Genomic DNA, 27730 nt, shown 5'->3' with positions numbered 1-27730 from the left:
TGATTGTATTAATTTTAGTAACGCATTAAAGTCTCCACGGTGCTGCGCGCACGCGTGTGTGAAGAGAGAAAGAAAGCTACCGAGAAGGAGAGACAGAGGGGGGAGAAAGGCAAAAAACTTCCATCCAAAGTTTGTCGGAAGTGAATGTTTGGGAGAAAACGCCAAAATGGGGACTTGATGCAGCAGCGCTTCTGTCTCTGTGTGATTCTGTTTGGGGGCCACGAGCAGTGATTCTCACCCTGCGCTTAATCCACAGCACGAATCAGCCGCCCGACCCCCGGGACCAGCGCTCGGATCACCGCAGGACACATCACGTTTGGAGGAATATGTGATTTTCTCACGCTTGGTTGAATGTGTAGCTGTATCGGGGCACGCGCGTCATTCCCGATCCAAGGCGGATGATGGAGAGGAATTACCCGAGCTCCAGCTTCACAGAGCCGGTCAGCGCGGCGGCTCAGAGCGCGGGCTGGGCCTACAAACCCAGGTACGAGAGGGCGGGTCGCCTCCCGAAGAAAACTCCGGTGATGGAAGGCCTAGCGAAACGCACACACACACATACACACACGTAAAAGTGTCAAGACACATATAAAGCCAGTTTTAACGGAGTTAATGCGTTTATAGCTGCAGTCTCAGGCGGAGTTACACACCGTGATGATGTTTGTACATCTGCTGAATCTGCTCAAATCACTCACTGATCACCTTTAAATCCGCACTGCACTTAAACGCTTATGCACAATCATTTAGGTTCACGTTTTGCCTGTGAATCATCAGAAAGTGCAGGTTAAGTACCGTGTCGGCTTGTTCTCTCATATATAAACTTGTACGGGAGTCAGAGTGTCTTTGCAGACATTGAGGAGATTTGTAAACAATTGATCGATCAGTGTTGCAGAAGGGCCACGTGTCTGCAACTTTACACAAAGTGTCTTATTTAGTTCTGTCACTCACTGATTTACCTTAAATTTGCACATGCATGTCTTTAATGCATCGTATTGATAGGCATAAATTGCTTCAGATGTACAATTTGCAAGTTGTTAATTAAGTACAGCAAATTACATTGACGTGAAAAAACCTAATGTATGTGTCTAACTGTGGACAGGTAGCAAACTTCTAGTAGACACATTATAACTGACCTAGAGAGTTTAGTGACTTTACTTTTGGGAATTCTCAATAAGTGTGTAGTGCATAAGGCAATTCATACTTTCTAAAAATGCACATGATGATCTAATGTTTTTTTTTTTTTCGTACCTAAATCTTTTTAATGCCTAATAACTCATGACACAGTCTGAAAATTATTAAAAGATAAAAAATGTGGTGTATTATAACTATGGGAACTTATTAGCTGTGTTATAATGCATTAGGAATGCGTGTATAATACAGCTTGGCATGTTATATGATCTTGCTTCTATTGATTGTTATCTTGTCAGAAATATAAGCACCAGGTGGTTTGCCAGTGAAAATAAGGGACGGTTAGTTTATTGCACTGTACTGGCATGCAAACAATTGCCTAGGCAGTTCTGTTCACTCTGGCAAAAATCAAAGTTGCCATCTTTTAGTTAATGTTTTTTTTAATTATTCTGTGAAATTTACATTGACACCATCAAATCAGTGGCATTAATTTACCTTTATAGCCAGCAGAGATTTTGTATTGTACCATAACATTGTGTGTGTGTGTGTGTGTGTGTGTATATATATATATTATATAGAACAGGTGATAGGGAGATAAGTTTATAATACAGTAACAAATGGACACACATTTGATATTTTTCCAATTTTTCATACAAGTAGGCTGATAGTAGGCCTTGACGTTATGTTAAAAATGATCAACTTTCACTTGCAGTTTAACATTCGAGTTTAAGCCACTGATTTGTTTTTTCCTGATTCTCCAGCTGTGCTGTCACACTGTGATTAGTTTGCTGGCTGCACTACTAACTGAAGTAGATCAGTTAATAGAAATCAGACTAGAACTTGCTTATGAATGTTTACATTGTTAGTTTATGCAATATCTGTACACACGTCCACACTGTCTGAGACCATCGAAAACAGCCAGTAAATGAACCCAAATGAATCTCCACAGCTAGGATATTTAATTATGCAGATGTTTATTTGGCAAAATATATAATGCAGACTTTCCTCTGTTTAGCGAGAGATGGGGCATTGCTAAAATCATAACAGGCAGACTATTCAACTAAAATAGCTTCCATATGTTTTCTCTGACGTCTGTCGATTGTTTTTGTAGCTTGTGCCTTTGTCTCATTTGCTGTGAAGTATAGATAGCACATTTAAGATGATGATATATTATGACACAAAACTTGTATAGAAATATGCAAATATACAGTTGAAGTCAAAAGTTTACACACACCTTACAGAATCTGCAAAATGTTAATCATTTTACCAAAATTACCAAAACTATTTATTTATTTATTTAGTACTGGCCTGATTAAGATATTTCAAATACAAGAGTGGACATATAGTCCACGAGAAAATAATTGTTGAGTTTATAAAAAATACCCTGTTCAAAAATTCACATTCGCTTGATTCTTAATACTGTGTTCTTACCTGAATGATCCACAGCTGTGTTTATTTAGCGATTGTTGTTCATGAGTCCCTTGTTTGTCTTGAACAGTTCAACTGCCCGCTGTTCTTCAGAAAAATCTTTTAAGTCCCTTAAATTCTGTGATTTTTCAGCAATTTTGTGCATTTGAACCCTTTCCAACAAGGACTGTATGATTTTGAGATCCATCTTTACACACTGGGGTCAACTGAGGGACTCATATGCAGAAGGTTAAAACACGGGCAGTTTAACTGTTCAGGACGAGCAAGGGACTCATGAATAACTACCCCTAAACAAAAAAACAGCTGTGGATCATTCAGGTAACAACACAGTATTAAGAATCAAGTGTATGTAAACTTTTGAACAGGGTCATTTTTATATATTCAACTATGATTTTCTTTTATGGACTGTATGTTAACATTTTATGTGAAATATCTTATTCAGGTCAGTACTTAATAAAAAATAACATGCATTTTGTATTATTCCTCATATTTTGGTAAAATAATTAACATTTTGCAGATTTTGGAGGGTGTATGTAAACTTTTAACTTCGACTGTAACTAACCAATCTATGCAACTACTGCCAAACTAGTCAGCATCACACAGAACATGCGTGATATCTGGTATTTTGTCTGAAATAGTTGGTTTTAGTTATACTAAATAGTTTAGAGTTGTGTGTGTAGTGAACACCTCTAGAATATGTAACCTGAAAATCTGTATATAAATGTGCCTGTCTTAATTGAAGATTAAACATCTTTGCGTGAGCTCAAGGTTGTGGTAGCATTTTTAAATGCACCAAATATACTGTCTAAAAGTGACCTTTTTACTTTATAGTTCTGGTTATGGTTCTACACAGTTGGACTCTGAGCTCCTCCAGCGGCAGACCTTTGCCTCGAGTCACCAGCCTACGTTTACCACCACCCACCATCCCGCAGGTGAGCAAGAGTTCAGGCTGTAATGAGATGTAGTTCCTCCTTGAAGTAATTGACATCTTGTTGTCTGTGTATGATATCTCTTTCTTAGGAGTGTTTGACTCAAATCAGCACAGCACAACCAGTAGCAACACTACTGAATCATCAGTCATGAACTTCCTCTCCGCTATTGAATCTCGAGGCCTTCAGGCTGGACCTGCTGGCTCGACTCTTCTCCCATCATTTAGAAGCCCATCCTGGCAAACTGGTAAGTATGTATTAGGTGTCTAATTTAGAGGAAACACAGGTTTTTGCTGCAACGTCTTATCAGTGATAGTTTCTCAGCTGCCAATCGTTGTTAAAGCATTGCTACATTCACGCATAGCCTGCAATTTTGTTGTTGTGTCCATTATAGTTTGCACTGTTTCATCCTTAAATAAGTCTCAGCAAATTTTGCATTATGTTGTGACAGGTTTACGAAACAGTTCTGGCTTAAGTGCACCACTGGAACTATTACAACCAAACTGAAAGAATCTAGTTCTTAATTTCTTCTTACTCTTAGATCTTCTGGTGTTTAGTAATAATAGCATCTATCCTGCCTTCTCATTTTCATCTCACTATAACAGGGCATACCATGTTTCCAAACACTGAAATAGCTGAATGAATAGGTACATTTTTGCAGCTGAATTTCAATAGTCTGTTTGGACTGAGGAATCTCATGAGAAGGAAGGATTTAATTCCTCATGATATGAGCCCCTTGAGTTAAAAGTTGAGTTACAGAAAGTGACATTTTGGAGTAGGGGTGGGAATATATCACAATTCACCTCGCAGTTAAATTCGTTTTGATTCTTGGGGCCATGATTCGATTAAAAATCAGTTGACGATTTTCGTCGATTTTGTGTGCATACAGGACATCAAACGCACCAGTTTTTTGATTCAAAAACGCACCAGTATAGTATGGGTAGTCCTAAATCAAGAAATCAGTGTTTCCTAATAATTATTAACTTAATAATTCTAGAAATAATAACTATTAATCTAATAAATCAGAAATATTTGACACTTCCCATTAAGGATGTGCACGAATACAAATAACGTAACGTGTTCAGAAAGAAAATGGCACGGAACCTCTAAAGGGAATAAATACGACATGGGAGGAAAAAAAAGTATATTTCAGTGCTTTCTCTCACAGTTATATTGTTGGGTAATCATACTGCATATAAATTGCAGGCATTAGGAAGATGTTATTAAAGGAGAAGTTCACCTCCAGAACAAAGATATACAGATATTGTACTCACCCCGTTGTCATCAAAGATGGCAGAGATGTTCATGCCTTTCTTTCTTCAGTCGTAAAGATATTATGTTATTTTTTTTAACCAGGTCTGTTTATTTAAGATTTACAATATGCAGAACAAAAAAATGAAAAAGGACACCAACATAACCCAACCCAGCCCTTTACCCATCAGACATAAAATATCAATTACTTAAGCAATACATAAAATACATAAAGACACAAAAAAATACATTGAACAAAGGTTGTCAGATTGCATAGAATTTCTGGGTAGACCCTTGAAGAGAGTAACTCATTTTTTCCAGTTTTTGAAATTGCATGATCTCTTTAATCCAGTGAAGGAAAGTAGGGGGGAAGGAGTCTTTCCATTTGAACAGTATTAATCTTCTGGCAAGTAGTCTGCAGAAGGCCAACATTTTACAATCATAGATACTTAGGTGCATGTTTTGTGCTGTAACACCAAATATAGCAAAAAGGAGATGAGTCAATTGGCAAACCTATTATTTCTGAGAATGCATCAAAAATTTCTGTATGTTATACAAACTTAGGCTTGTCCAAAATATATTTAGAAGGCTTGCAAAAGATAGTATATTTTTTGAGGAAAACATTTCAGGATATAGTGAAGTGCATATAGTGAAATTCTATGGAGACTGCAAGTTTGAACGTCCAAAATGCAGTTTAAATGCAGCTTCAAAGGGCTCTAAATGATCCCAGCCAAAGAATAAGGTGAATTATCTAGCGAAACAATCGGTAATTTTCTAAAAAATAAAATAAAAATGTATATACTTTTTAACCTTAAGTGTTTGTCTTATCTAGCTCTGTGATGCATATGCGTACTCTGTGTAATCCAGGTCAGTACAGTTAGGTTATGATGAAAAACTCCCATCTCATTTTCTCCTCCAACTTCAAAATCGTACTACATCGCTGTTTTACCCTTTTTTTGTAAAGGCCGTTTGACCTTCTTTGCATGTTTACTTTGTAAACACCGGTTCGGTACTTCTGCAGCGATGTAGGATGATGAACGACTGATGGGCATTTGAGTTTAAAAAGTATATATAATTTGTCTTTAGGAGTTCAAACTTGAGGTCATTATTGAAGTCCACTATATGTAGATAATTCCTGAAATGTTTTTCTCAAAAAACATAATTTCTGTATGACTGAAGAAAGAAAGACATAAACTTATTGGATGACAATGTGGTTAGTGCATTATCTGTAAATTTTTGTTGGAAGTGGACTTCTCCTTTAATATGCTGGGCATTGAAATCGCTTTTGAATGCACACTCACTTTTTACTTTCACTTACGAGATTCGCGATCACACATACTCTGTATACTACGAAGTGACCGTACTTGCTACACATTTTACAGGATTAGATGTTTGTCAGTGGTCCTCGGGATCTGCAAAGTCATCTCTCTTTACTCTGTTTATGTAGTAAGTGAAATTTAATGTACTGTAATATAACAGGCAAACGCTAGCAAACCATGTCCCTTTAGCGGCTCCGTAGCGTTGTTCATTTTTTTTGTGCCTTTCTGAATACGGATTCACTATTCAGGCACATCCCTACTTCCCATAATGACAAAAAAATCAACAATTAATATAGTATTTCTCCAAACTCATGCCCTTGATGAAAATGGGACAGGATGTATTTGTTTTTCCTCCCCATCCTCATGTTATTAGTATTATTATTATTATGCCTGGGATCGGAATTAGCAGGTTTTCCACATGATCAGCCCGGACCGGTGACCGATTCCAAGCCGATTCATTTTGACGTCACACTTACAGCAACTGATAATGTATTTATGTCATGACAGATGAAGCTTGCGCACCTTAAAATTAGTATGTAAGAGGGACTCAAAAATCAAAACAAATGAGTGCAAAAAGTAATAGATGCATACGGCGGTAGAAAAAAAAATTATAATGTGACTTAGGTACGCAACATTGCATGACCAATATGATTCCCTAAATATCAACACGACTGCAATGTGACACTGATTTTATACAATAGTAGTTCAAGAAACAAGTTTTAATTAAGTGACTTGCATTTTAGACAAAATATTTAATGTTTTTGCTTAATTTCGTTGCAGAAAATAGTTCCAATCAAAGCAAAACTGCTGCATGTCTCCAACACAGCGGTGTTTCGTTAATGAATCCACTTTTTTTTGAATGATTCAGAAACCCATTCATAAAGACTAAATGACTCATTCATTAAAACAGTGGTTTTGCCGGTGGTTTGGTTTCATATTTAAAAGTATCATTGCATTTTTCACATCATTTCTTATTTGCATGTTTAAAGAAATATTTAAAACATTCATTTTATAAAATTATTTATGCGTTTGAAATGTTGCCATGTAAATGCATTTCTAGAAAATATCTGTAATGTAGTCCAGATTGGAGAATTGTAATGTTTAATAATTTTTTATGATGTAAATTTTTTGGCATTGGAAAAAAAAAGTATATATTTTTGTTTGTATATGCTGTCAGTTATACTTCTTAGAAAAAGAAGAAAAAAGTTCCAATTGGTGCATCTCTAACTAGAAACTAGAACTAGAAAATCTCTCAACTCTCAACTAGAAATTCAGTTTTTGAAATTTGTGAATTGATGCGAATCGCTAGAAGACTGAATTGCGATTCAAATGTCATTAGATGTTTTTTATTTTATTTAAATGCTGCCTGCAGTGTGTCAAACTATCACTTTTCTGCTACAGGTGCAAACTCTTCAACAGAACTTTATCTCACCGGAGCCCTGCATCCATCAGGAACATTCCCGACGCCTTCTGCACTCTCATCCTACCAGCACCCTAGTGCCTTTCCTACCAGAAGTTTCACCACTGCATCAGCACCTGCTGTTCAGGACAGCACTTTCAACTCTTCAAATGGCCTGCTATCACCTAATGACCCTCTGCTGCAGCTCAAATCCTCCCAGTACACTGTGCCCACTGCACTTGCTTTTGGTGGTACGTCTCTAGGGGCTGGCTTGCCACCCCAGTCGTCCACCTATCGTTCAGCACAAGAGTCAGCCCCACACCTTCTCCAGCCTCAGTTCAGCCTGCTGTCCGCATCCTTGGGCAGCTCCCAGCAAGCCCCTCAGCCTTACGGTGGCCCGGTTTTCTCAGGCTCCATTGAACGAGCACTTCAGCGTGAATGTAGTGTGATCAAGCACCACCAGCGGCCTTCTAGCACCCAGCCAGTCCAGGAGCAGCTGGCTAGCGGTGCTCAGCACTCCTTACAGGGTTACTTGCACGATGAAAGTGACGTTTCATATCAGCAGGACCCTTCCCCGCACACACCCATACCCTGCAGTCCTGCAGGCGACCCTTCACCCCTAAATGGCACTACGCAACAGAAGACAGCTTCTCAAGCAGCGCTGCAGCAAACTCAGGCCTACGTTTCTTCTGCCCCCTCCCCTGGGTTTTCCAGCTCATCTGGAGTAAAGGTTAAAGACGGTTCTTCCAAAATAGCTCAACATCCCAGTGAGAACACAGACACTCAAGCCCAGGCAAGCTCTCCAAGCATGCAGCCGCAGAGCTACTCCTCCCCAGCCCAGAAACAAAGCTCGGTGATCGCTAGCCAGTCGCAACCGTACACATCCACGCAGCTTCCAGGCTTAGTCTCCGTTAGTGCCTCGCATACTTATATCACATCTCAAAGCCTGTCGAGCAACCTCAGCCAAACACAAGCCTTCTCTTCTAGTTTGCCTGAGAAACTTCCTTCCATTTACAAGACTCTCCCATCATTCACTAGTCATTCTGAAGCGGAGACATCTGTGAGCCAGTCTCTTATTTATTCCTCTAGTCCGCAGCAGGATTTGCCGCCTGCAGGAAATAGGGAAGGGTATGAATCACAGGTGCAAACTCTTTGCATGGGAAGTCCTTCTCAAAGCTATTCTTCCAGCCACTCTCAGGGCCTGCCAACCATTAGTTTCTATACCCAGGGGCTGGCGTCTGCTAGCATACCTTCGCAGAACTACGTGTCAAGTCAATCCCTAACTCCCGTCCCTTCCTTCTCTCCCAGTCGTGCCAGAAACTTATCCACTAACCCAGGCCAGGACTATATTTTAATGCAGTCTCCTCCTGGTAGCAAGACAGACAGTGCCCTTTTACAACAGAAGTACATGTTATCTGTCCAGTCAACAACCTCCTCTTCTCCCGCTCACACCCATAGCTTACCAAACAGCCAGTCCTCGATTGAGTTAAAACCACATCAACAAGATGAACGAATGTTTCTGTCTTCAAAAGAGGGCTCTGAAGAGCTTCCTCTTGAGGATGTGCAGGCATTACAGAAAGGCTCCATGGTTTCAGCCAATGAAATCGGAGCACAGAACAGCACAAAAAATGACGTTTATGTAGTTTCAAAAATGGAAGACAGGCACAACACTCAAAGTGTCATTCGTAGTAACTCCCGAACAGAAGAGCAGCAGATCCTTACACATTTGGAAACCTCAAAGGAACTCGCTACCAGTGCCAATACTCCCTCCGACCCCAAGAGTAACCCTTTGTTGATGCACTCCACCCATGCACCCTTGAGTGCCGACCAGCTGAAACAGCATACTCTGTTTCTGAAAGGCTCTAGTTCTCAGCAGCAGAACCTTCAAGGTCAGATTATCAGAGTTCAACCAACAGACCCAAGACACCTGTCTGAGGACCAAACGCAGTTTATCCGGGTTCCCAATGCCCAAGTTCTCCTCGACCCAACTCACATGATCGTTCTGCAACAGCCTGTACTCACCTCAGGCCAGAATCAGCCCAAACAGACTATGTACATGCAGTCTGTACCAGTACAGTATCTCCAAATGAACAGTGACACTGTCAATTTGACCGTTAATGGGCGTCACAGCCAGCAAGAGTCCACTAAACAGGATCCAACACAAAAAGACAACTTCAACCAGTCAAATCCTCATGATGCAAAGCAGAACTTTACTCTCAGTTCTGTATGCTTTCCTGACTCCATGCTGTTGGCGGATGAGAGGAACATCCTCTCAAATGTCGATGACATCCTTGCTGCTACCGCAGCCGCCTGTGGCGTCACACCGCAGGACTTTGTCAAATCCACGTCATCTGATGCCGACATGTCATCGGTAGCCAACTCGGTAGACTCCAAGTGCAATTTTCAGTCGGCTGAGAACAGACTTGATAGTTTCCCATCTCAGCATATGATAATCGCTAACTCACAAGCCATGACTATAATTGGTGCTCAAACAACATACTCCAAAGATGAAACGGAGGGACACCAAGTGTTTACACTCGCAAACTCTAATAACCAACCAGAGGTAAGAAACAACTCTGCACAAATATCTGACAAGATAGTGAACTCTCATGAGAAAAACGATGTGTTACCCAAAGGACATTTTGTGAACTCTACCCATTGCTCTGCTTTGAATGCTAACGGACTTGCTATTAGCAATACAACCTCCTCTGACTTTCATTTGGCTGGCCAGGAGCAAAGTCAATCAGCACATCCGAATACCGATCAAAAATTAAATAACATAAGACAGCCAAAGGGATTGAAAGGCCTTAAAAACGATGATAGTCCTAGTGAACATACAGATGGTCTTCCCAAAAAACGTCCTAGATCAAAGGGTTCATCTAAGCAAGCTTTTGAAGATGAAAACGGTCAATCCAAATCTCAGAAGAAAAGCACACAAGTTAAGCGTCAGAATTCACGTGCCGGTGAGGCAAGTTCAACTTCCAACCCAGAGGTTTCAAATGACAACTACCAGCAGCAGGAGAGGATGCGTCAGAAATTAAGAGAGGTTGAAGAAAAACAACCAGAGGTTAAAACTGGATTCTTAGGCTCCTTCCTGGACTTTCTTAAATCTGGACCCAGACCAAACCAATCATCTCAACCGATACGTTCACCCAATCGTGCTAGAAAGCCTTCTGCCTCCAAGAGGCCTCCTAATCCGTTACTTATTCCTTTTAAACCTCCCCCTCCTTCAACCCCATTGATATCTCCAGACCCTCAAAGTGTCATTTCTACAAAGCGACTTGATGAAGAGCTTCAGAGGAACCTCGAAACGCTGCCGTCGTTTTCCTCTGATGAAGATGATTCAGTGGGAAAAAACCAAGATCTTCAAAAGAGCATCACCTCTGCACTGTCATCTTTAGATGAGCCCTCAGACAAAAAGCAGAAGTTCGGTATGGAAGCTCTTTTTACGTAGACATTTTCTTTCATAATTCATCATAAATGTGTACAAATCATAATATTATAATATAATATTTAGGAAAGCTTCAAGGACTGTATGTAAAGGTAAAGGCATGTTGATTAGTATTCTATTTTGTAAATGAATCACTGAAATTTAGGTATAATCACAACCCTCATCTTCTCCTTTTTCAACATAAACATTCAGGTGACAGTACAAAGCAACTTCAGGCCTCCGGCACACAGCCTATTGATGCCAAACCACAGAACCAACAAAAGGCTTTACAGAAAATGTCTACGGAGGAGTTGCTGAAGGATGTGCCTCTGGACAAGCTAGCTGTTCAACTGAACTCAGTTGCTATCGAGGGCCTGCTGGACGAGGAGCTGTCAGATAGTGGAGGGGAGGGCATGTACCGGGAGCGTGATGAGTTTGTGGTTAGGAATGAGGACATTGAAAGGCTGGAGGTATGCTGGGATTGTTATGAGCTTGTTGACATCAACATAAATTCAACACACAAATGCATGTTCCACGCCATTTTGTGCACAATTTATTCTGGATGTTTTTTCAAAGAAAAAAATGTCTGTCTTTGTAACACTTGCACCTAGGCTGTATGTAATATTGGTTAACTTTTTATACAATTTTAGCATGGAGGATGCAATGGCATGTTTCAATCCAATTAAATGTGCTGTTTAGGTAAAAAATAATTCAGATCATTGAACTCAGATGGGTTGTAAATGTAATTTCATATTGATTCTAAATTGTTGTAATTTCATTATGTGATGTATACTTTGTGGCTGAGCATTTACCAATGTTTTCGAACCACCTCCTGTCAATTATAACAGATGTAGGGCAGACTGTCTGTCTGTGCTTTATCCAACACTTTGTCTCTTTAAGTCTTTGATGTGTTGTGTTTTTGGGTGTAGATCACAATGAAGGCAGGAGTCGAACCGCCAGCCATCTGGAAGGTTCAGAAAGCCCTGCTGCAGAAGTTCGTACCAGAGCTCAGGGATGGGAAACGAGTGTTCTTTGCCACCAACAGTGTAAGTGCCAATACAAAACATTAATATATGTGGCAACATAGTGTGTTTCAAAAGGATATCTCAAAATACTGTAAATAACAGGTGTGTTATCCTTTTTTACAGTATTTGGGGTATTTTGGTGATGCAAAGTCCATGTACAGAAGAGTACATGTCAAATTTCTTGACACTGTCAACAAGCGGGAGTATGTTCGAGTTTGCAGCAGGAAACCACGATGCAAGCCCATGCATTCAATGAGGTACAGGCCATATGTATCCATTTTACTCTACAGTGCATCAGGGCCGTGCAAAAAAACGGATGCGATTATCATGCGCGTCTCGTTAGTAATGCCGGTTCTGTGATTAGTCATAAATCTCCATCACGTCAGATGGAGCGGCATTTACTACACAGAGCCGTAGTTCTCTGACAAGCTACACAATATTGAGTTCCAATATTCTGAGGCAATACATATGAAATTTTGAACTCAATATTGTGCAGCTTGTCAGTGAACTACGCCTCTGTGTAGTAAATGCTTTTTCAAGCACATTTGACCAATTCCAAACCACATCATCTTAATAACTAATATTAATTTTTTTATTTAAGCATTTAAAAGTAATGCTGGTCTTTCAAGAGTCACTCTCAACCTATCTGTCCATAAAGCCTATAATTAAAAAAAAAATCCGTCTTTATGTATTGTACTACACTTCAGCATGTTATTCTTATTAAGTGAGGGTCATTTTTTAGGATTTTTTTTTTTACCCAAGCAAAGTTTCTGGGAACCTGACACGTTGTACTTTTGGAGACTCCAGAGTAGGTTGCAGTTTTGGAAAATATTGGCGCTGTACACTAAAGTGTTTCTCGTGGTTTTACACCTAATTCTTCAGATTAATTGTTAATTATTTTAGAGGTAAACATGTGTCTTTTCTTCTCCACCATTTCTGGCCCTGCTGACCCATTTCATTGCCTAATGGTCGTGTCTTCACTTTGCAAATTCTAGTATTGCATTAGTATTGCATCCTTCTCATGGGCATTTCAATAAATTTTGGCTTTTCAGTCTGAGGTTAATCTCTTTCTTAGCTCATTTTATCTGTTAAAGAAAAGTAAACCTGCTCAATAATTTTGCACACCTGAATACAACAGGGTTCCTACAGGGTTTGGAAAAGTATGGAATTTGATTTAAGTATTTTCCAGGTCTGGAAAAGTATGGAAAAAAGAAAGCAGAGTATGCAAAAATATTTGTTAGGTTTTTACAATAGAAAATTTATTGTACAAGAAGTGAGATTTCATGGCAGCTATGTAGTGATTGTCGAATATGCATTTTTTGATTATTCAAAATGCAGGTTATAAGCATTTTGGGTTTCTTCTCACAACATTCTTAGCACCGTATTACATAGCCTCAAGGACCTCTGCAAAAATATACTGACTTTCATGTGCACATGAGAAACCATTAAATTTAGCATGTAGGACAATGTACACCTATTGTGCCATCAGCCCATTTCGCAGTGTGATTTCTTGGCCTCCACAAAGTATGCGTTAAGGCCTTGAGATATTGCATACTGCCCTAATGAAAGCCAAATTTTAAACCCTTTTACAGTACCAGTCTTTTTTATAGATTGTGGCGAATTTTATGTCATCAGCCCATTTTGTGTCATGGTTTCTACGGCACCACAGGGGATGTGTTAAATGTTAAATTGGACATTGTGCCTTGATGTTAAAGATTACAATAAGCAGTGTTGGGCACGTACCTTTAAAAAAGTAATTAGTTATAGTTACTAGTTACTTCTCACAAATAGTAACTGAGTTAGTAACAGAGTTACACATCATTATAAAAGTAACTAATTACCAGGGAAAGTAACTATTGTGTTGCTTTTAAAAAAAAAAAAAAAAATTAAATATATTAAATAACTTGGATGACCCCAATATTAAATATGTTAAATGAATGAAATTTTAATTAAATTAATTACATTTTTAGTTTAGTCACCAGACTAATATTAAATATCTGATATAATATTATAATTATAATTAGCATTCAACTTTAGCCATTAGAACTTTAGTAATTAGAATAACCATGTATGAATGTTTGTCATGTTGACTGAACTTAGGTGGTGATATTGTTTGTAATTTAGTGTTTCTATGAACGTCTTGTTACTACCACGAATTCTACTATTAATAACAATATTAAACACACTAAGGTTTAATGAGCTGCTGGGTTCATGAATATTAACCACGTTGTCTGCGTTCGCTCTAACTGATTTGCTGTAATCAAAACAGGGACGATCATTGGTGAGCGCCAGCCAATGAGATTGCTGTTTGCACATTAGTTCTGCCTACTACCGGAGAAACCGGCAGTTCTTAAAAGCAGAAGTATTCCAAAGGAGCTCCGTTGTTTTGAGAGGAAAATACAACAAAGAATACCGTTTACAAGTAGCGCATCAATTCTGCATGGTATAAGACTCTGTCGCTCTGTATCTTTCTTTGGATGTGTGAGACAAAGTGACGGCTAGTCGTGTGCCTTCACACTAGAGTTTACAGCTCGTCAAATACAGGTACGCTGCGCATCCATTCAGATGAACTGAAAAATAAAATTATAATAATATTATAATAAATGATAGTAACGCCGTATTTTATTGGCAGTAATGGTAACAGCATTGTAACGTAGGAAACAGTAATTCGTTTGATTACTCGTTACTGAAAAAATAACGCCGTTTATTTATAACGCCGTTATTCCCATCACTGACAATAAGTAAAGCCAAATTTTGAGCAAGTACATCTCTGTTAATTCCTGTGCGTCCATGCTTTCGTTTTTTTCATAGTGATGCAAAAAATGCATGCAAAAAATTCCCATGTGTATGTGAATGGTTTCTCAAAGGCACAAAAAAGTTTGTGTGCATGTAAAAGTCTGTTTTTTTTTTTTATTTCTGTTTTTATTTTAGGGACTATGTTGTCACTTTGCGAAAATCAATGAAAAAAACCCTGAGAAAATAAAAAATATTTACAGATGACTGTATCTATATACCAAATATAAAGCTGAAAATAATGCTCTATAAACCATTTTAAATATGGTCTGAAAATCTGCTGAGATGTTTAAAAATTGGGGTCTGAAAAAGTATGGAATTTTAAAATGAAAAATGGGTTGGAATCCTAATATAAGTTTTTCACTTCCAGCCTTCATGGACAATTATGTATCACTTCTAAATAATTAAAGACAAAATTATTAGTAGTTATTAAAATTGATGTGCTTGGACAAAATATATGATGGTCAACTTCCCTAATAATTATGCATGCACTTTTCATGTGAATTCAGCTAATGAGGAAAAAAATGTTTAATTTTTTTTAAGTATGCGATTAGAAAGTGATGTTGACAAATGGATTTCAGTTCTTCCTTATTTGTGAGTTGTACTTGTTTGTCCACCTTTATTACTTGCATAGAAAAATGCTGCACATAGTGTGCTACCAAGTGGCTTAAAATTGTCCTGAAATGACTTATTTTCTAAATGCATATTATTAGATCTTATTTCGAACAATTCGTCCATGCATGTTTAATTTTTGACTTTTTTTTGACCTCGTAAAGTGTGATGAAATATCAATCCTAGATCTTCCTGTAAAAACGCAGAACTTCTCTCTGGTGACATAAGCAGATCTCAAATCATTTAGTCTTCTTAAACTCCGCCCCTTCGAGCTCAGGTTCATCTGTTCCCACTTTTGAGTGCCACGCCCACATCTTAACATCCAATCAACAGCCGATGCATAGAACCAAGTCCCCACCTACTTTTTTCATTTCAATAACCCGTAACACCCTCCTATCAGCTGTAAATGTATGAAAATATACACAAAATAGCTTAGATGTGTTAGCATTTATGTTTTTGCTTTTTTCCTGTAAGAAAAAATGATGAGTTGAAGAGCTGAAAGTTGAAGATCTCAATGAGGACGTTATTTGCAGCATAAAGTACATTGATAAAGTACATGTAGTACCTTGGGAATGAACCCCGAACATCCTAAACTCAGACCTTTTATACACTTTCAGTTTACTACAATTAATTTATATGAAGTTGCTCCTGTCACAATGGCTGTGGTCTGTATGTTAATGAAGTTCTGACACCCCATTATGTGAGATGGGTCTTGGTGTCACAGACCCATTCCCACTCTACAATTGATGCTCAGGATGTGATCATCCTAAGTGATCTAGAAGTAGTATAACTGTTGACCTCCTTCTTCTCTATAATAATTAAGCCATTTTGGGAAATGAGCATGATCGAACGGCAATTGTGGAGTGGAATCTGGGTCGGGGCTGTCTGTAATTTTTTATACTTCACTAAAATGTCAAGCTGAGCCACTGGCCTCTATTGTGAAATCCCACTCAGCCAAATATTTTTCCATGGAACATCAATCTCCTGCCAGTGTGTTTGAAATCTCCCAACATCAAACTGATCCCACACATTACTCCATTACAGCCAGCTAGCACGAAAATTCACAGTATTTCACTTTCCATCAGAACCTAGTTAACTACACTCTTGAAAATGTACGTATTAAACGCCATAAATAACATTAATTCATTTATTTGTTGTTCCCAGAGGCTCTCAGGCTAAAGCTCTTCTGGCCCAACGATTCACTGCACCGGCTGTGTCGGACTCTCCCATGCAGAAGACAACGCAACAGAAAGCTCTATCGAAACCCAGACCCAAGCAGCCGAAAGCCAAGGCTGAACCTCCGCCTAAAAAGAGAAAGAAATGGAAAGAGGAGTTCACGACATCTCCCTCCGACTCCTCACCGGAGGCTGTGAGTGAGGATGATGGTGAGACATGTGATCAGTGATGGTGAAAAGTGAGGCTTTTTGAAATAATTGAACTATTTAGTTTGCATAATGATTAACTCAAAATGCCACACGCTGATGTCATCTGCTGGATAAAGCTGTCTAAATGTGACAAGAACACAGTTTAGTTTAGTTTATTTGTTTACGGGGGGCAATGCACATTAATAAACATGACTGTAAAGGTGCCAGAATTAGCCAAAAATGCTATTTTTAATCTGTAGACCCTTGACAGAATGTTAAAAAGTCACCCTAAAAGCAAAAACAGCATCTTGCACACATAAACACATCTACAAAGAAAAGGGCATTAAAAATGTTTAATGACAAGTTCTATAATATATAATATAATATAATATAATATACACTGCCCTCCAAAAGTTTGGAAACACCCCTGGCAAAGTGTGGTTTTGGTGGACATCAGCATAAATCCTTATCATTTTTTGATGCAAATACATTAAAGTAACTTGACATTATCATTCAAGACCAGCAATAATAATTTTCATTTCGATTACATAATAATGACAATATATACATGTCAGAGTCAGACATGCCCCTTTGCCAGTTGTGATGGCTGGTTACTGTTTTAAACTTGTCCCAGGTTTTTAAAATATTTTTGGGTCAGCACACCTTAATAGCTTCAACAATTGATTGCCAATTAAGTTTAGAATACAATGAATTTAGGCCCAGATTATGCAGAGTTGTAAAAGCTGCTAATGGGGATATTTTGATGAATCGAAAATTTACGTTTTTTCTATGTATGAACTGTTTATGTAATAAAATATGTTTTCATAGTTTGTGTTGTCCCTTATCAGTGCAAAATTATCACAAATTAAAAAGGATTCATGCCAATATTGTCCAAAACCCCACTTTCTAGGGCGTTTCCAAACTTTTGGACGGCAGTGTATAATATATATATATATATATATATATATATATATATATATATATATATATAAAAAAAGTATAATATAAAATGACATTAAATACTATTAAACATAAATTATGTTTAATTCATGTTATAGTGCTTGTTTTGTGTACCAGCGAGTTTTGCAGACAAAATTTTATGAAATGTATAGAAAATTCTACTGTTCTATAGAACTTAAAACAATAGTTTCCCGCTAGCATCAAACCGCTTAAATTTTGTATAATTTGCTGAAATTTTGAATAGAAAAATGCTACTTTGTGCACCTTAAAATTAATTAAAAAAAAAGGGTTCAGGTTGTAGTGGCATTTTTTCATTGAAAAAAGCTTAAGTTAAATATTAAATGAAAACCACTAAAAGCACTAAAATTACAACTAATGCACTAAAACAACAAACTAAAACTTAAATAAAGATAAACTAAACTTAAATAATATTTTAAAAACTAATAAAAATGACTAAATAATTACATAAAATTAAAACTAAAGTATAAAAAAAAGCTAATTCATTATTAATAAAATCTATAATACTATATGAATTATAGACCTATTCAGTGTTAGCAAACAGTGTTGATGTTTTTTGTGGGCAGAGCTTATCTGGTGGCAGAAATTTAAGTCATCGAATAAAATAATTTAAAAAGGTAAATTTGAGTTTATATTTTAAAATTCTGACTTTATTCTCGCAGTTCAGAGATTATATCTCACAATTCTGATTAGAAAAATCAACTCATCATTCTGTTTTCTCTTTATCTGGGATTAAGAGAAGAGCATGGATAAATTTGATGACACAAAAAAAACTCAATTCCGGTTTTCTAAGTGCAGACACTGAAGCAGCACCTCTCACAAAGCACACAAGTAGTCTTTTGCGTTCGGTTTTAAAGGGTAGCTGCATTTCTGTGGTATTGATGTTAATGAAGCAACAAAAGAAAAACAGAAAATCACTCACTGCTCTTCACTGAATCACTTTAGTAGCCATAATAAAGATTAATCTAAATTTATTTATATAAATAAATATGTCTACTTGAAAGAATGAAGAATGTGGTAAACAAGATGTTATAAAGAATGCATAATTAGCCTATATAAACATTGGTATTTCATTGAAAAGAAGGCCATGTTCTTGTTTCTTCATGTGAAGTGGTTTCTTTAAGTGGTTTTTATTTTAATATCAAGGCATGTTGCGTGTCACAACAGTTAAAGGAGAAGTCCACTTCCAGAACAACAATTTACAAATTATTTACTCACCCCCTTGTCATCCAAGATGTTCATGTCTTTCTGTCTTCAGTCGAACTTCCAAAATTTAGTTTAAATGCAGCTTCAAAGGGCTCTAAACGATCCCAGCTGAGGAAGAAGGGTCTTATCTAGTGAAACGATCGGCCGTTTTTTCAAAAAATAAAAATTTGTATACTTTTTAAGCACAAAAGCTCATGTAGCACAGGCTCTGGGATGCGCGTCCACGATGCTACGAATTAGTAATGGGTAGTTCTTGAAAGATTAGTTCATTTTGAACAAATCTTTAATGTGATTCAGAAGAATGAGTCATCTTGGGAAGCGATTCGTTTAGTCGCACATGCGCAACATCCTGTTAGGTTCTGTACTGGAATTAGTTCACCTCTTTCGAGTCTTTGGGTTTTTCGAGTCGTTCGTTCATCTTATGGGGCTGTCACGTGATGAACGAACGAATCAAACCCGAAAAGTTGTCAGGTAAGAAGTGAGGTGAGCTAATAGACTAAAGACCCAGGTAAACAATGAATTAATCTTTTATAGCATTATAGTTTTGTCTTGTTTGTAGTGTGATCAACACATAACATTTTAATTATATTTTGCTAAAATGAACGAAATGACTCGGAAAAAAAGATTTGTTCATTTTGCTGAACGAGACTCAAAGGTCTGAGTCGGTAAAATGATCCGAACTTCCCATCAATACTATGAATCACGTCGAAGTTCATCAGCTGTGTAGAGTATGGCAAAAAATCCATATTATTTTCTCCTACAACTTCAGAATCATCCGACATCGTTGTACCTTTTTTGTTTGTAAACAGCATTTGACTTACTTGCACTTCGTTGGTCTTTGCGTGTTCTCTTTGTAAGCACTGGGTCTGTAGTTCCGCCTATGTTCTGCGTGACCTTTCGAAAATGATTCAATAGTACATTGCGTCGTGAACGCTCATCCCAGAGCCTGTGCTACACAAGCTATTGTGCTTAAAAAGTGTGCAAATTTTATTTTCGGAAAAAAATGACAGATCGTTTCGCTAGATAAGACCCTTCTTCCACGGCTAGGATTGTTTAGAGCCTTTGAAGCTGCATTTAAACTACATTTTGGAAGTTCAAAATCAGGGCACCAATGAAGTCCATTATATGGAGAAAAATCCTGAAATGCTTTCCTCAAAAGCCATAATTTCTTCATGACTGAAGACAGAAAGACATGAACATCTTGGATGACAAGGGGGTGAGTAAATTATTTGTAAATAGTACAAAATTGTAAAACGTTCTCCTTTAAATCTGTGTCTATTATGATAAAAGCCTAATATCAAACCTATACAATGAGTAGAGAAGTGCTTAAATGCATTAGACTGTAACTAAACCCATTAGATTTTAGCCGACTAAATCTACTGTAGATTTAGTCAACCAAAATCTTATGATAATTAGTCAACTACAACTAGACTAAAACTAAAATCAATTCAGCTGACTAAAATATGTCTAAAACTAAATGGCATTTTAGTTAAAAGACTATGACTAAGAATAACTCAAAATATGCTGTCAAAATTAACACCGGTTTAGCTTCAAAAGGCGACTTTGATGGTATTCTATAAAAATTATTTGCATTTGGATTCTGACATCCAAAGGCACAACAATACTTTTTTCTCTTATCCCATGGTTTTTACTGTTTCTCTCCACTTGTTAACAGTGTTTTTCTGCCACCACAATGGGTGCACAGCTGATAGTGACGTAACTGTGACATCTACTCCAAATTGGTCTACACTTATAAAAAAAAAATATATATATATATATAAAAAAAAGACTGGTCTGGTTGCTGTTGCACAATGACTTGCTCAGTAAGGATCAATCTGTATGTTGCTATTGTTCCACACTCATGCTTTATCTAATCCTATTTATCCCCATCCCAGAGTTTACACCTCCAGTCCCATTCGCCTCGCGTTTTCTGAACACCAGAACAATGAAAGAGACCTTTAAGAGCTTCGTTGAGCTGCTGATCAGCATAGCCCTGGACGCAGATGTCATGAACGCACTAGAGCGAGAAAACGGTGAGAAGTTGAGAGTCAAAACTATCTGATTTGTAACAGGAGTTTTAATAAGTGGCACATGGTTAAGCTGACATTTGTGGTTGATCTGGTCCTGCATTCAGACGAACTCCTGCTGCCTCACATGAAGAGGGTGGATGGAATGATCACAGACAACAGGCGGAGACTGCTGCCAAAACTGCGCATGGGTCAGATCTTCAAAGTGAGCCATGAGTCACCATTTTCCATTTCATCATCAGTATATCATAGTCCTGCTTCAGCTCACAATAATATTCACATTTAACACTCTGACTAATAGCTCAGTCAGAGTAAAGAAAATCATGTAAACATCTTTTTGCTAGATTTTTGCTGAAAATGTACTCACCTTCAGATCATCCAACATGTAGATGAGTTTGTTTTTTCATCAGAACACTCATGAGAAATTTAGCATCACATCACTTGCTCACCAATGGATCCTCTGCAGTGAATGGGTGCCGTCAGAATGAGAGTCCAGATAGCTGATAAAAACATCGCAATAATCCACAAGTAACCCACAACACTGTAGTCCATCAGTTAATGAATTTTAAAGAGAAAAGCTGCATGTTTATAATAAACAAATCTGTCATTAAGCCCTTTTTAACTTCAGCCTATTGCTTCTGGCTAAAATACAAGTCCTCTAGCCATAACATTGGAAAAAGTTGTTTTGTCAGAAGATAAATATGCACAGATCAAGCACTGTTTACAAGTGAAAACAGTCCAAAACAGTTGTAAAAAAACATGTCTGTAGATTTTGATGTGAGAGGACAACAGGGAATGGACTTTAAAGGGGTCATCAGATGCAAAGTTCACTTTCACATTAATGTGTGTTGGCAGTGTGTGTACACATCTACCCTATAATGATAAAAATCCATTCTCAGATGTCTGTCTCACTGACAGAGGCAGCTCCCACGACAGCTGATTGACATGAGCGTCTTACCGCAGAATTGCCTAAATCAGCTGTAACAGTCCAACCTCCATTGTTTCGATGCGGTAGCAGTGATGTAAGTTAGACGAGAATATCTCAGATTGAGCGACTGAATTGTTGTGTTGCTGTATGTAATAATGAACATAGTGGTCGTCATTTACTCCCGACATCTGAGCCGCTGAAGAGGCAGTGGATTGTTCTGTTTGTGAAGGGAATGCGCCTCCCGATCTACATACAGTATATCCGTCTATGTTTGCGCAAATCATTCGTGATCCAGCTGCAGTTACAGCAGGAGTATAAGGGTTTTTTTGTGAATCTTTGCGATTTCCTAATAACATGCTAGTTAGCAAGAGAGGGGCGGGGTGAGCAGAGCTCATTAACATTTAAAGCAACCTCGACCAGAACAGGATGATTTTTGCAGAGCTGATTTTGGCAAGGTAAAAAAGGTGTTATTTATACTACCATTGAGAAATGTTAACAAAAGCATGTTCTAGACTTTTCATTAAGACCCTAAAGAATCATATCAACAAAATGGGCATCCGATGACCCCCTTAACACTGGAGGAAACGTTATTATGGACTCATATTTTGCCCAGAAGTAATTTAATTTAAAGCAGTGATTTTCAACCCGGTCCTGTGAGCACCTCCAGCTCTGCACGTTTTCTGTGTCTCCCTCATCTATCACACCTGATTCAACTCATCAGCTCATTAGTAGAGACAGCAAGACCTGAAATGGGTGTGTCAGGTATGAGAGACCTACAAAAAGTGCAGTGTTGGGGATGCTCGTTGGACCGGTTTCAAAACCACTGGTTTAAAGTTAAAATGTCCTAATGATGGATTTGTTTCTTACACACTTGAAGCTTTTCACTTCAAAGAGTGGAGCTATGTGGATTGTTGTGATGTATTTATCAGCTGTTCGGACTCTCACTCTGACGGCACCCATTCACTGCAGAGGATCTATGGGTGAGCAAGTGATGGAATGCTACATTTCTCCAAATCTGTTCTATTGAAGCTCATCTGCCTGAGGGTAAGTACATTTTCAGCAAATTTTTACTTTTAGGTAAACCATTCCTTTAAAACCAACTAGTTGACTAGTAATTAAGACAACCCACCAACCTGTTGGTTTTGAAAATATGTACTTTTAAACATCCCTACTAGAAAGGCAAAAACGTCAAATGCACACTCTGAAGTTACATGAATTCTCTAGTTAGTTGACTTGATTATTTCTCTGACACAACCATTGAAAGTAAGCACTGCTCTTCACATGCAGGCATTTTGTTCGGAATAAATTTGACACACAAATATATATACATATACATATACATATATATGTATATATATATATATATATATATATTTTTTTTTTTTTATGGCACATACAGTTGAAGTCAAAAGTTTACATACACTTTGCAGAATCTGCAAAATGTTAATTATTTGACCAAAATAAGAGGTATCATACAAAATTCATGTTATTTTTTTTTTTAGTACTGACCTGAATAAGATATTTCACATAAAAGATGTTTATATATAGACCACAAGAGAAAATAATAGTTGAATTTATAAAAATGATCCTGTCCAAAAAGTTTACACACACTTGATTCTTAATAACAATGTGTTGTTACCTGAATGATCCACAGCTGTAGTTTTTTGTTTAGTGATAGTTGTTCATGAGTCCCTTGTTTGTCCTGAACTGTTAAACTGCCCGCTGTTCTTCAGAAAAATCCTTTAGGTATCACAAATTATTTGATTTTTCAGCATTTTTGTGCATTTTAACCCTTTCCAACAATGACTGTATGATTTCACTGAAGGGTGAAAACTTTTTGAATTTGAAGATCAGGTTAAATTTAAACTTATTTTGTCTTCTGTGAAACATGTATCTTGGCAAAATAATAAAAAAATGTACACATCTTCATTCTGTTCAAAAGTTTTCACCCCCCCGCTCTTAATGCATGGTTTTTCCTTCTGAAGCATCAGTGAGCGTTTGAACCTTCTGTAATAGTTGCATACGAGTCCCTCAGTTGTTCTCGGTGTGAAAAGATGGATCTCAAAATCATACAGTCATTGTTGGAAATGGCTCAAATACACAAAAAAAAAACTTGTGACCTCAACCATAGAAACTCTGGAATGTGCAGTCAGGCTAGTGAAAACATGACTGATGAAGATCTGTGCATGAAAAGTCACTGTGCTTGCTTATGATTGCAGGGCGTGTTTTCAGTGCATATTATTTTGTCTGTGTTGTCCATCAGAATGCATTAGACAGTTTTCCTGAGCTGTCCGTGGTGACGGAGCTGAAAACAGACTGCGAGACTCCCGTTTTTAAAGTGAGGTTAAGTGGGAAGGCTTACAACAGAAAAACCATGAAGCCCTCGAAATCGCCCGGCAAACTTCCCCTGGTGAGTGTTGCAGGTCTAGCAAGTGCTGCTAATATGAAATATCCTGATAACAACTACTTAAATTTTATGACCACTAGGAGGTATACCATACTGGCTTTTAGATCACTGTAGATACATAGTTGAAGTCTTTATTTCTCTGTTTTCCTACTCGATCAGGAATACACAGTGGATCAGCAGAAAACAAAGTGGTTTTCCCTGTATCACTCTCTACAGCACTATAAGTACCACACATACCTGATGTGTATGGAGGAGGTGAGGCATTAATGAGTTTGTTTGTGTGAGTTTTTGGATGGATAACCAATCTACTAGTCCTTGCTGACAAGCTCTAGGGATCTTTGAAAGAATCTTGTTTTGACTAGCAGTGTTCATATCAGTATCAGCTCTGACGTGTCCTGTTTTATCCTCAGTGGTAAGATACTCCACCTCACACTGTTCGCTAAAGTAAAAGAAAACCTGGGGCTGGCTTCATTGCTCCAGTCACATGATCCTTCAGAAATCATTCTAATATTCTGGTTTGCTCTTTAAAAAACATTTATTTTTTTTATTTATAGTTAAGCAGATTTTTCTCAGGTTTTGATGAATCTTTGATGAATAGAAAGTTCAGAAGAACAGCATTTTTTAAAATAAAAATCTTTTGTAACATTATAAATGTCTGTATTATAATTTTTGGTCATTTTAAAGCATCCTGCTAAATAAAAGTATTAATTTCTATAATTTCTTTCCCAAAAACACGTTATACTGACTCCAAGCTTTTGAATGGTATAGTGTATTGAATAAAATAAAAAAATAATGACATGCAGGTAAATATGAAATATTTCATTAATTTTTATTTAATGTATTTTATTAATAATAATTGTTGTTATTTATTCAATATTTAATTTTTGCATATTACATTGCAATTATTTTGTCATACATTGTTGCTGCTTAAAACAACTAAGGCCTCTTTTAAGGGTCTTTATTAGTATTAGTTAAACTGTAATTCTAAAAAATAAAGACATAAATAAATTACTGCTGTGAATTAGTTGTACTAAAAAAAATAATTAAATTTTACAATAAAAGTTAGCAATATTCATATCTTAAATTATTCATATTTAAACTTTCAACCCTTGAGCTTTTAGCATTTTTAAATTCCATAAATGTAAATAAAGTGTAAATAAAATATTCATTTTTTTTTAATTAGCTTTTATTTTGATAATCACACTAAATATATTGCATTCAATGTTTTAATTTGATTAATTGTGCAGCCCCATTTATTTTATTTTTATAGTATATTTGAATTAATTATTAGCCTTTCATCAACTCCAAAATTGTGCATCATGTTGAGCTATGGTGCTCATATGGGAGATTCAGGTTCAGATCTGGTTGCTACTCTCAGTGGTTGTTCAGTGGTAAAATAAATTCTGAAAATCTAGTTTATAATACTGTTGCACAATGTTTCTTGGGCATGTTTCTCTCTCACATCAGATTCGGTTGTTGAAGTCGCGAGGTAAAGATCTGGGGCAGGAGGAGACGGTTCAGACCTGCATGGGCAACAGGACATGGGTAGAGGGCCTGTTCGATCGCTTCGGGGAGCTTCTGACACAGGTGCAGCAGGCCTGCCTTTGAACAGAAGCCTAGATTATGCTGATTTGACAAGCATATATGGGAACGAGCACTCGTAAACCTGATGAACCTGCTTTAGAGCACTGTCGAGGACAGACATCAATAAGAAGAGACTGTGAGGGTTTTAACAAATGGAAATAAATAGACCAAACGGCTGCCTTTTTCAGACATCCACAGAGACAATGGACTGTGGTTTTACATGTAAACCTGCTTTAGCTGTAGTATTTTCTGTACCGAATCAATGTCAGCGTCCTGTCCTCTTATCAATACGGACCAGAGTTGATCTGTTATGCCACTTTGGTTTAAAAGAGTAATGTCAGTCTGTAATTGTGGTTTTGGAGGGCTAGGTGGTTATAAGAATAAAACTATACATAGATATATATGTAAGACATCAGTTTTTACATCCGAATGCCAAATTTATATATGATAATGTACATTTTGTATAGAGAGCTTGTTTGTCAGAGGTTTCTCATGACGTAATATAGAACACTTAACCGATGTGCTTTTGAAACTCTGTTATAACGGAGTTGGTGCAATTCTAATACTGCTTTTGTGATATTTTGTTGTAATAAAAAGCATTTACTTAAAATATTTTTTCTGAGGTAAAAATCTCTTTATACTCTTGTCTTTTTGTCCTCAAAACATGTATTTTATCTCACAGATAGATGTATTTTTCACAGAAGGAAATATTGTGCTCATTTGTCGTACATTTGTAGATGCCCTATACATTTATGTCATATGCACATTGTATACAACATATAGGAAGTTTCTTTATTTGGTGACTTTGCAAGTTCGCCACCATTTCAAAGGAATTACTGTGCCGACAGCATTGGATTAGTTTTTTGCTTTTCAGGTGTAGCTGTGTTACACACTACAGTGTTTTTGCTGACATGTGAAATTAAATTTACTTTCAAATGAGAACTTTGAGTTGGTACTTCATTTAGAAATGATCAGAGCAGTTGCTTGCTGATGGCTGAATACAGATAAACATTTCATTTTCTTAAAACGGTTTTAACTTTAAAACTCTTTTAATTAGTTTACCACGTTATTAGCAGTTTTATAAAAGATGGCTCATAAAAGAAACACAATCCCTTTCTCATTAGAAGAGGTTACGTCATTAGGCCACTAGGTAGTGTCGAGTGACTGACTAAGCGAGTGAGTCATTAAAAAGTATATAAATTGTATTATTTTTATGAAAATTACCGATCTTTACGCTAGGTAAGAGCCTTCTTTTTCGGCTGGGATCATTTGAAGCCGCATTTAAACTGCATTTTGGATGTTCAAAATCGGGGCACCATATCAGTCCATTATATGGAGAAAAATGCTGCAATGTTTTCCTCAAAAAAACTATTTCTTTACGACAAAAGAAAGAAAGACACGAACATCTTGGATGACAATGGGGTGAGTACCTTATATGTGAATCTTTGTTTTGGAAGTGGACTTCTCCTTTAAATGTTCATTGATTTGTTCAAACACAGTGACTTTATCGAATTGTTCACGTGATCGTTCTGGATCGAAACACCACTATGTGTAGTGTATGAACACTGCTGTATCTTCATCTTGAACCATTTTTGAGCAAAAAGAAACAGAGTAGCTTACAGCATTGTGTCTAAAATGGAAGTAAAAATAACCTGTTGTTTATTGAACTGTTGTAATCGGTGATATATTGGTTTGGCCTTGTGCTTATGGCATTGAGAACAACAGCATTAATTGTTTCCACCTTATTTTTAATGTAACGTTTACATTAAAGTATACACACACCCCTAGTCTAGATCACTTATTCCTAAAAAATTAAAAAAATAAAATTGTTACTTTGAAAACTCATTTTACACAAGGATAAAGCATTTAAACAACTCATTTAATACACATATGAAGGCATATAAATAGTAAACTTTAACTAGATG

The 27730-nt window shown here is 37.1% G+C and overlaps 1 protein-coding gene across 1 annotated transcript; it reads left to right on the top strand.

The window, feature by feature from the left end:
- qser1 (glutamine and serine rich 1) lies at window positions 1-25859 on the top strand. The gene is made up of 13 exons (XM_051134425.1): window positions 1-484; window positions 3385-3485; window positions 3574-3729; window positions 7454-10882; window positions 11095-11351; window positions 11811-11927; window positions 12030-12163; window positions 16476-16696; window positions 20755-20892; window positions 20994-21091; window positions 24078-24224; window positions 24381-24476; window positions 25689-25859. The coding sequence occupies exons 1-13, from the start codon at window positions 399-401 to the stop codon at window positions 25827-25829; spliced, it is 5121 nt and encodes a 1706-aa protein (XP_050990382.1). The 5' UTR covers window positions 1-398; the 3' UTR covers window positions 25830-25859.
- The last annotated feature ends 1871 nt before the right edge of the window (window positions 25860-27730 follow it).

This window comes from Labeo rohita, chromosome 18 (genome assembly GCF_022985175.1).
Source record: "Labeo rohita strain BAU-BD-2019 chromosome 18, IGBB_LRoh.1.0, whole genome shotgun sequence".
NCBI lineage: Eukaryota > Metazoa > Chordata > Actinopteri > Cypriniformes > Cyprinidae > Labeo > Labeo rohita.
Note: the sequence above shows the minus strand (reverse complement) of the source record. Positions and strands in the feature narration are given on the sequence as shown.